The 11,357-nt window shown below is 39.1% G+C and overlaps 1 protein-coding gene across 3 annotated transcripts in view; it reads right to left on the reverse strand.

Moving 5' to 3' along the window:
- The window catches only part of LOC106530886 (transcription factor SOX-6), a 150,010-nt gene that overhangs the window by 1,572 nt on the left and 137,081 nt on the right, over window positions 1-11,357 (reverse strand). For all 3 annotated transcript variants that reach the window (XM_014026604.1, XM_014026605.1, XM_014026603.1), the window contains 3 exons: window positions 5,968-6,076; window positions 4,371-4,541; window positions 2,549-2,762 (listed from right to left, as the gene is read on the reverse strand). In XM_014026604.1, the coding sequence (XP_013882058.1) occupies window positions 2,549-2,762; window positions 4,371-4,541; window positions 5,968-6,076 (494 nt within the window). The remainder of the gene's footprint in view (window positions 1-2,548; window positions 2,763-4,370; window positions 4,542-5,967; window positions 6,077-11,357) is intronic.

Raw genomic sequence — 11,357 nt, forward strand, 5'->3', positions numbered from 1 at the left:
AATAAATAAATAAATAAATAAATAAATAAATAAATAAATAAATAAATAAATAAATAAAAGGGAAAAAAACATTCTGAAAGTTGATGTTTTTTTTACATATTTTGTAGCGTTGCAAGTGGGGCCAGAAGTTAATGCAGTTTGGGGTAGAGGTGGGGGTTAGTTGGGGGTCATGTCATAGAACAGTTTGGGGACCCCTTCTCTAGGGCACAAAGGGAAACTGGGCATGCAAAAATAGTTTGCTGCAATTGATGCTTAAAAGCCTCATATTTCCAGTCTTCGCAAAGGACCAAAAACAAAGTTTATGAAATAAAAACATTAATTTCGAAAAGTAGTAGAGTGGTGTGTGAACTAAGCCTTGGATCCATATTGACAAATACTCTAAATATATTTAAACACTTTTTTTATCCTAAGAAAAAAAATTGCCTGGGCAAGAAGCAGGAATTTCAGCAAAAATGTTGAAATATGCCAACCATCATGATGTGTCACCAAAACTTTAACAGTTCATCAAATCACAAAGAAAAAAACAATCTGATCATAGCTAAAAGTTTTCCCAAACAGTCAAAGCTTAATTTTTCTTAGATATTCTTATTTCCTAAGAAAAAAAAGCTTAACAGCAAATGATCAACTTGAACAGCAACAGTCAGAACTACCGTAAATGAGTCAGACATAAAAAACTGTTAAAAAATGAACAAAATAGTTACATATTTGTTATACTTTCTAGCACAAAAATAGTAAAAGTATGAAACACATTTAATTTTTTTAATTCACTTTTTGACATAAAGTTTTGCAAATTAATCAACTATGTGTAGCAAGGGTTGAAAACTATTATTATCATTAATATTTTGATTCATAGACTATTCAAGGTTTTCTTTATTTTTTATTCTTTCTTTTTTTAATATCATTTTATCCTAAAGACATTATTTTAACCAATGTTATTTGGAGAAATTAAATAGCTACATGACTATTAAACTTTGGGATATTCATGGAAAAAATCTATAATTTCTTTGGATACTTGACATTTTTTATATATTATTTTACATTGAAAACAAGCTGTAAACAAGCTCACAACACAAATAACACAATCCTTATTTTAGCTGGAGTACCTAATGTGGTTGCTGCGCAGTAGGAAATGAATTCTAACAGTAAAGGTAAATAACTAAAACAAACTATATATAAAATGTTTAAATCATTACTTTAAATGTATAATGTTTTCCATAAAACCATTAAGCTTTTCCTGGAAAATGCGTTGGTCTTTATGGAACAAAACAATAATCGAGAAGCCACTAAAGTCTAAATGCTACGCTTTTCATCTTGAGAAGCATGCCTGAACCTGGAGCTCTACCTGCCAGCTCCCAGCAGCATCAGCTCATTAGCCTGTTATGATATAGATGGAATGAGAGTAAATGCCCATCATTCAAACGGGCCCTCTGGCTCCTCAAATGAACCACATCAAGTGGGAAAATTGCTCATGTTTCCCACCCAATAGTTTTCCCTCCTCTGTCTCCTGCCTCTGTATTCTCTGACAGACATATTTTCACATTAAATGCTTAAGGAAAAAAAAAAGAAGAAGAAGAAGAAAAAATGCTGGTTCAGTTGGGGAAAATGTGCCAGAAACTGGTTGTGTAGCTTCACCCAAAAGTCCAGCCCTGGAGAATGTGAGCCTTTTTTTTTTTTTGTGCATTTACTTGACCACACGCAGTAAATGTGGTGTTCAGCCTGTGACGTCTGCCTTTTTCTCTTAAACATCTGCTTACATTTCATATTCTACTCTGTCTGTCTGTCTCCAGTTTCACTGCCCGCAAGCACTCGGCATTGTCCTAATTTAATAAATGACAAGCGATTAAAAATCACTCCTATTCAAGCTGCGGCCTCTGCTAAATCCATCTGAAACGCAGACCGCTGTGATGGCTTTAAACACATCCCTGACTGGTTCCTATTAAGACAATGCCACTGTTTTTCCTTTCTGCACCAGCTACACTCAAAAAATGTCTAATGTTCTTTGGCAAGCATTTAAAGGTTTTGCAGATAGAGTGGCGAGAGGTTCCAAACCTTTTATAAAAGGGCCCATAAACTTGTGTGGTCACTCCGCAAACCTTGTATATATATAAAGGAAAAAGTCCTCAGATGAGGCGCTCACTCGCTTAGAAAAAGACTAAATCAGCTCTTAAAGGTATCATATCATGCTTTTAAATCCTTCTTTTTCACGTCTAAATCATTCACTTATGGTTTATTTAAAATAAAACTGCAACGCTTTGGTCTTAATTCCTCGTTTTTGTTGCTCCACAGACTCCTTGCTTTCCTTGCTTTTACCCCTGTTCTGAGTTGYRCCTMAGAGCAAGCTGTTTTGGTGCGGTCTCTTTAAATACAAGTGAGATATTTCACACCCCGCCCCCTCCAGGTCGCTGAGCGTTCGACTCCACCCCGTTCGGCCATGTTTGTAGTTTCATAGCAACAACACAGTTATCTACTGACTAAAAACTGTTTTTAAGATAAAATAAGATAAGATAAAACTTTGTTGATCCCACAGTACACAGTACACTGCACTCACCCGACAAAAAACTGCCTCATCTCCTGACGACGTGAGCGCATCAGCTGCTTGTACTCGCCAATGCGCAGTTTCTTGCCGTCGATGATGCAGGTCCTCTTGGGTCGGGGCTTGTACTTGTAGTTGGGATACTTCTCCAAGTGGATCTTGCTTAGGCGGGCCTGCTCTTCGTAGTACGGCTGTTTCTCCTGATTGGTCATGGCTTTCCAGCGGGAACCTGGAGCGCAAAGTAAAGATTTTTTTTTACTTTTTGTGTATCAGAAGGTTATTCCTAAAGCATGGAGTATCTTTGGAGCCCATTGTTACAAACTTATTTTAGTACAACAGCTGAGTCATCACTTTGTCATCCCTTGTGGTTTCTCAAGCCTAGATGTCTGAAAGTGACAAGACACCTCCAAGTATCAGAGTCTGTTTAAAACCAAAGAGTGCCTTATTTTTTGCTCCATGTCAGCAGGAAGGGTAACACACTGTGTACTTCTTCTGACCATCGGAACATGTGAACAAGGCCATTATTGCAGGAACATCTGGGGTAATACACACTCTGCCTCACTCCACTGTTTACCAAGGTTTATCGCAAATGTTTCTTGTATTTTTGTGACACAGGAAACACAGTATACTTGTTTTATTTGTCCTTTTTTTTAAGTCCGCCACCCAGCTTCTCCCCAAAGTCCAGCTGTGTTTTACTGTTGGAGAATTTGTGTATGTTAAGTTCTAAACATGTACACATTTTTTTTTGTTTCAGTCTTGTCTCACAAACATAATAAAGATCCAGAATAATTATCATCTATTCAGCTTCCTGCCACAGGAGATCTCATTATTTATTACTGTTAAATAAATTACTATTATGATTCACCTAAAAAGAGACTTTTAATACCCACCTGTCTATTATCTATACCTGCTACTTTCCTTTCAGGGTCACAGGGGTCCATATCCTGGACAGGTCACAAGTCCATCACAGGGACACATAGAGACAAACAATCATTTATTCTCACCTAGGGACAATTTTTTTTGAATTATCAATTAGCCTAACGGTCATGTTTCTGTGGGAGGAAGCTGGAGTGCCTGGAGAAAACCCATGCATGCACAGAGATAACATGCAAACTCTACCCAGAAGGGTCCCCGGGCCGGGATTCGATCCAGCGACCGTCTAGCTGAGAGACAAATCTACCAACTGAGCCACTGTGCTGCCTGACCTTTCACACATTAAATAAAATAGTTTGTCACATCATATTTGTAAGTTATGAAAGCGCAAACCATTGCTCCCATGAATCCAGGAAACAGTTTTCGGGACACAAAGTGTCTCTTTATTCCAAAATCCACATCAACAACACAGACCCGCCTAAGAAAAAGCAGTTTGTTCATTTACATTCAGCTGGCCACTACCTCGACATCCGAGGTCTTAGGAACGGTTCAAGAACAACCGTTTCGCTTAGTGCCGCGTGAATAGATATCTGTGTTGAGGAGGTTAGAGTCCGTGTGGATTTGAACTGAATGCATCCATCACACCAGGTGATACACTGGACCTCTATGTGTGGAGTGTTCCTGGCTGCAAAAACACATCAGTCCTCATAATCTGCAACTTGTTGGTAAGAAACCCTGTGAACTGTGAGGTATAGTAGCAGGGGAACTTAATGTGTGACTGTTACATGTACAGCTTTTCACTTCGATTGTATCATTTTATTCATTTTTAAATAAAAACACTGCCATGTTGTTTTTAGACAATAATGTCTTTTTTGACAAGAATGTCACAAAAACTGAACGTTCCACCAAAGAACCGAGCGTGAGAGCTGCTCAAAATGAAAATGACAGATGTGTGACGTCTCACCCAGGATCTTGCTGATGTTGGAGTTGTGCATGTCGGGAAAGGTCTGCAGGATCTTCCTCCTCTCGTCTTTAGCCCAGACCATGAAGGCGTTCATGGGCCTCTTGATGTGGGGCTCGCTGTTGTTCCTCCCTCGTGCCTCCCTGAACACTCGTGCTTCTGTGACATTACTCCCTGAGAGAGACAAACACAAAGACACAACAATGTTGTATCTATCAAACTCATTGCTTATCATTACATGAATAAGTTAAGCTACAAGTACTAAGTACTAAGTACTAAGTACTAAGCGACAGTCACACTGCAGGTTTTGAAGCTCAATTGCAATTTTTTTGCTCAAATCCAGTTTTTTGCGTGGACTACAGCATTATACAGTATTTTAAATGCGACCTCCATTAAGCTTCAGTATGAACTCTCCACAGCACTGATGCAGAAGATGATTCAGCTCGCCGTTTACAGAAGTAAATATGGATGCTATGTTAGCTTGGATCGATTCTGAAGTTGTGCAATCAGAGCCAATTAGTTACCTGCTATGCTTGTATTGTTATTACATTTAAAACTGCCTCTTGCCAGAACAGCATGTATTTTTGGAAGAGGAGCAATGCGCTGAAAATAAAACTAACCAAAGTACAGGTCCAGTAACTTTAGTATCGATATGATTTGAGAATGTATTTATGTGGATTGTCAGTTATCGAGGACTGGAAAATTAAAAGAAAAAAGATGAGGTCAACTGGACTTTTGTTTTGTAGCCTAAGATGTGCAAGATTTAAACTACATAAGGTTGGTATCAATATTCTAAATACTTAGATTGATTTGTGTGCCATCTTTACTTAACCGCCCCCACCTAACTGATTTAAATGTTGGATGAAATGCAACATGAGCATTCAGAGTGAGGTCACGTTGAAACAAACATTGACCATGTCTCAGATTTGGTACTGAAATGACCTGGGTCAGATTTGAAAAAAATTGATTTGTCACGTTCCGACTGTCATGAAAAAAAATGCAATTTAAGTCGCATTTGCCTGAAGTTCACTGTTTCACCTTCTGCAGCTGTTGGTACATAGAACAAGATTGAGTTTGTATTTTTTTTTCTTTATGGCTGCTTTTCGTTGCCTTCTTTGTTAAGTAGAGTCCTTATGGGATGCTCTCCACATCCTGACACAAACGTTGCTCACTTTGAGGCTTTTGCTTCTGCCTGATGCAGTCTGAGCCCAAAGGCTCCTGTGTTTATCTCCTGACTCAAATCTAAATCACGATGAGTACTCAGCTTCTCATCTCCTGTAAACAGCAGAGTTTTTAGTGGAGTTTTATTGGAAACAGGTGGTTTAGAGTGTGCTTCGACCACATTCACTGACAGGATTTCTTGCTGCATGAAATACTTCTTACTAACTCCATAAGAATTCAGACAGTGTTCCTCTTCAATCATCTTGTAACTCCAACAAAACTGCTGTGTGACTCAGCAAAGCAATCCTCCAGTCCTTTTTATGCCTTTCTTTTCATGGCATAAAGTTGTGACTTGCAAACATACAAAGTTACTAAAAATGAAAAGGTTTTAAATATACATATAGAAAAGGTGTTATAAAAGGAGGACGGAGTCGCTCACCATCCAGATCTTCTGGTCTCGTCAGGTCGATGACTCGATGGACCATCTTTCCAGCATCCTCCCCGAGCTTCCCGAGGTGCTGGCTCAGTGTCTCGTAGTGCAGTCGCTCCTACAAAATAAGAGCAGGTTTATACAGTTTAACAACAACCTGAACCTCTCTGGAAAGCAAAGAATACGTTTATCTTCAAAGTGGGTCATTATAGACCTAGATGGTAGTGACAACAAAACTAGAGAGTGACAATTGAACGAATCCTTATATTTTCAACATAGATCAAGATTTTTTACAGTATAAATCCACAAAAAGTGCATTGAGAGTTAATAATAATCTAATAATCCAAGCTGACACGATGGCAACATTGTGCTAAATATACTGTATAAGAAGTGTAAAGTGAAATGTTAATGCTGCTACGAGTAGCTGATCATGGTCATAATGTTGAAGATATGACAAGTTCAAAAGATCACTTTTAATTTTGAAGAAACTTCTCAACTCATGTGAAGTCTATAAAAAATTCAATAAATGCACTTTTAGTTCTGGGAGGGTTTTGAGAGAAAACTATTGGCCCAACTGGAATCAGAGACACTGTGACAGAAACCAAAAATGCCTTCATTTTCTTGTACAACTTGTACAATAATCATAAAGACTGGAACTAGAGTGAATTTGTTTAATAAAAACATTGTAAAGTTTAGACGGCTCAACAGTTCAACGTGTGGTAAATCTCCAAAAAGGACAAATCCTGTAAAAAGTTATGGCCATCGCCTTCCTTCAATTCTACTCTCCCTTCTCTGCCCCGTCTGGCCTTTCTCCCATCGACGTTTCTCTGGTAGAATTTCAGCCGGGCCAATCAGCCAACAGAAGGAGTTGTGAATGATGATATTGAGTTTCTGCACTGTTTTAGCCTGCTTGTAGTTTAGTCTGGGTGAGGAAGCGAATGAAATCATTCAGTCTGTGTTGGCAAGGCTTCCAAATTAAATTCAATTTGTCTCACAAAGTCTGCAGCACTCCTTTACATCCATCTCATTTGGCTCGGTACATTTCTCTTGCCAGTAGGGGATGGTCGTTTACAGCGCACACAACTTCTGGTTCGCTTCTTAGCTTCCTTCACAGTCAAGCTGACGCACTACATGCATCACAGCCAAACGTTAGTGATTGGGTAACTCCTAGGGAACTCCTAGGATCAGATCCAATCATTTTCAATTTCAAAAGAGTCCACACCTCCAGCAAGAAATCATTTCTCAATGGCTGAGAGTTCAGACCCTCCGAAGCAAATCGTAAAACAAGGGGCTGCTTTTTACCAGGCTAGTAAAAAGCAAAAATAGCATGCCATCCATGCAAAGTCTAATTTTCTGTGACTGAGCTAAAGAGCTTCTTTCTTGGGTTAAAGTGTGTAATAAAAATATTTTAAATGATTGATATTGTCTACATCGCACAATGCACTGCTACAAAGATTTGTAGCATTCTATTCCCAATTAAGATGCATGTTTGGATGCATTTCCTCCACAGGAATTAAAAACTGGTGACAGAAATTACAGAGCAGTGGCTAATTAGTATGAACATGCTCCAGTGCCTCTGCAATGGCACATTACTGACTGAGTGAAAATGGTACAGAGGAAAATCTAGTCTTGGTCCTTAAAAAAATAAAGCATTTTTTAAAGTATCTCACAGAAACACAAAGTATTGATGAGGCTTTAACCATTACGTTTTTGACAATAAAGACTGTGCTGATTATTGTCTTCTCCAGCTTCCTGCAATGAATTTTTGATTCTGCCAATCGGCTTGAGACAAATTCTTCAAGCAGCTCGTCTTCGGGCCTTCTAGCTAAAATGACCCCACTACTTTCAAACTACCGCCCAGCCACACTCTTCTGTTCTCTTATTCTTTCTCTCCCCCCTCCCTCCCTTCTTCCCTTTCAGCTCCCGTCCTTTTTTCTGGTGACAGAGGCATTTTGTTTGACGCAAAGAATGGTTGCTGGGTGAAGTCATGCCGTGGTAGCCGCTGGCAGAGTTGGTGGAACTTAAGGGCCCAGCAAGCTTGTGTGTGTGTGTGTGAGTGTTCGTGTGTGTGTGTGTGTGTGAGTGTGTGTGTGTGAGTGTTCGTGTGTGTGTGTGTGTGTGTGAGTGTGTGTGTGTGTGTATGTGTGTGCGTTTATGGATGAGGAGCTGGTGCGGGCCAATGTCAGCACTACAGCAGGGCTGTAATCAGGCCCACCACAGAACATGTGCCTGGGCAGTGCCATGCTCACCGCAGGAAACAACCGACCAAACAAAGGAATAAAGAAAAAAAAGAGCAGGAGGGACAGAGAGAGTGAGAGAGAGAGAGAGAGAGAGAGAGAGAGAGAGAGAGAGAGAGAGAGAATGAGCAGAAGAGAAAAGAAGAGGGGAATGGAAAGCTAGTTTAGAGAAGAATGAGCACTCAAATCCACAGAAAATCTCCATTTTTAGGCTTAGTGACGGTCTGTGGAAAGATGGAGTTTGGCATTCTGATGCTGAAAAGTGGACCTCTGATGTCCTTCAGCACATCATTTCAGAACAGGCTGAGCACATCGAGATGTTCCCAATGACTGGGAGGGGACCAGTGGAAAAGTAAAGCAGGGGAGAGTTGTGGTTTTGGAAAAAGTACTATAAGACAGCATCAATAGAGGTGGAATGATCCAAACTGCAGATTAACAGCAGACCTGGGTCAATATTTCACATATTGCCTGTGGTTGGTCTACTTTTGGTCTTCTTAAAAGTCCTTGCGGCAAATGCAATAAGGAGCTGTCTCTCCTTTGTTTAGTCAAGATTGAAATAGGTTTGGCCAGCAGCGCCTGCTGGTTTCTAACTGGACAGCTGCCTTTTTGGAGAAAAATTATAGCCCCCCACCCGCCTTTTATTTCTTTTAGCGGACTCCATATGTATCTTGCACAAAAAAACAAAAGAAAAAAGTTATTCTAAGAGAGAAAATGCCCCCAGTCAGTTTGGAAAAGCTAGCACCCCATTAAAAACAACCTTCTGTGTGGCTGAAGGTTCCAGTTCATCACTGCTTTCACTGCTGAATCTGCTTCTAAATGTATATTTTTAAATTTAAGAGTCATCTGATTTGTTTTATTTTATTTTTGGTTCTGCTTGGTCTCTCCTCTTCTTGGCATCTGCCTCTCTCCATTGTTGCTAAGGTAACACTCCAAACTTTGCGCTGTATGTATGTGTGAGTGGTTTTATTCATACTGTATTGAGCTCATTACCACAGTTACAACTCTCCCTCTGCCAGCACAGCCTGCCTCCAGTTGACCCAAAACCGTTTACTGTCTCCTCCCGGACCAATCAAATTTGGCAGCCTCCTAAGTCCTCGCCGCCCTCCTGCCTTCCCCTACCCTTCTTTCATCCTCTCGCTAGACTTTACTGAGTGCTGACAGAGTTGTCACTCACTCCATTTCATTGTACTTTTTGACCTTTGCTCCTGCTTTTTTGTTCACCAGTTCTCCTATTTGTAGCTCCTGACTCCCCACCAGTGCCCTGCCCATCCTCAAGGCTCTGTTCTCAAACAAGTAGACATTTAACAGTCCATTTACAGGTGCCAGACGCAGCTTGATACATCATTATAACGTATATGATTCTGCCTTCAAATACTGCTAAATTATGCCAACCTTTAATCAAGACCTGGAATCGTCTAATTTTTTCTTTTCACCGTTTACTTCCTGCAAAAGACCCAACTTTGTCACTCCACTCTACTGATTAAATTTGCTTCAGTGTTAAACAGCTTTATCAAAGGAGAAAAAAGAAAAAAACTTGCTTGGCAATAAGTTTAAAGGAGACATGTTATCCTTTTAACTCTCTTTTTCACATTTAAATCACACAGTTGAGGTCTATATAAAGTGGAACTGCAATGTTTTGGTGTGAATTCCTCCTTATTGTAACTCAACAAGCCCCACTTTTACCACTTTTCTAAAGTGTGTCTCACATCTACTCGTTTTGATGCTGTTCCTTTAAAACCAAAATGAGGTGCTTTGCTTATAATGCTCATGTGGCCCTCAGTGAAAATGAGTTTGACACCCCTGGTTCAGAAGACAGTAATTCAATTTGGAGTCAGTCTCATCAGTCTGATCCAAAACAAAATCTGTTTCTCCAAACAGAGGTCATTCTAACAAGCTATCTACAGCAGGTAAGATATTAACTAATCATAACCTTTCACAGAAGTCGACTTCAAAGGGTTTTAACTGTCTCTTTGGAACTGCAGAATGAATTTTCTTGAAGGTAAAAGTACAAGATTGATTGTTAGTAGTTTTGCAGTTAAGAAAAATGTATTCTAACAGTTTAACTATCAGACATACTTTTAATAGTATACAAGTTTAGCAAACATGTTGGGATCATTTTATTAAAGACAATTATTTTTCTTAGTTTTGTTTAGACCTCGGTAGTAATAAAATGAACAGGATGCATTTGTACATTAGATTATTTGTAAAGGAGCAAATGTTTAGAACATTTTTGTATAAGCGCTATGTGTTTACAAAATAAACAATATTAGACTTAAAACAATAAAATACATGGCTATCATATTATAATAACAGTTAATAACTATTAATACGTATGTCATTGTTATTATTAATATTATTATTATTATTATTATTATTATTATTAGTAGTAGTAGTAGTAGTAGTAGTAGTAGTAGTAGTAGTAGTAGTAGTAGTGATAGTATCCCCTTGTATTTGTTTGTATTATCACCACAAAATGAGATAAAATTTAAGAGTACTTTGTTTTCTCATTTAACATGATAATGTTACACACAATCAAGTCACGATGAAACCACTCAAAGTAATCTGTACAGATATTACACTGAAAAAAACTTTTTATAGTCTTTTCTAAACCGTTTGCAATTACTGTCTGAAGGCATCATTCATCATACAGTATATTCACTTTCTAAAAAAGCAGTGCTTCAAAGCAGTCAGTATGCCAATAAAGTCTGCAGCACAGACACATTTTAATTTATCTAAATGCTGTCAAATTGTAAAGGGACATATAAATGATCTTAGTTTATCATCACATAATATGGAAGCTGAGTAACGAGCCAGCATTTCAAAAACCTGCTGTTTTCCTTCAGTAGGCTTATTGAGTGTTGTCTGACTGTTGAAATGAAGTGTGTGCAGCTTTTTGCACACACACACACACACACACACAAACACACATGCGCACACACCCACTCAGACACACACAGCGACTATTTCGGTAAGTTTTGGCAGCCATGGGCCAGCTGGAAGCAGCATAAGCGTAAGGTGATACTCAACAATGCCACTAACTGGCCAGGCCTCTCGTCTGTACACCAGCTATAATGACATTAACATGGCCAAGGCCAGCACAGAGCCAGGACACACACACACACACACACACACACACACACACACACACACACACACACACAC

This window comes from Austrofundulus limnaeus, unplaced genomic scaffold (assembly GCF_001266775.1).
Source record: "Austrofundulus limnaeus strain Quisiro unplaced genomic scaffold, Austrofundulus_limnaeus-1.0 Scaffold571, whole genome shotgun sequence".
NCBI classification, from domain to species: Eukaryota; Metazoa; Chordata; class Actinopteri; order Cyprinodontiformes; family Rivulidae; genus Austrofundulus; species Austrofundulus limnaeus.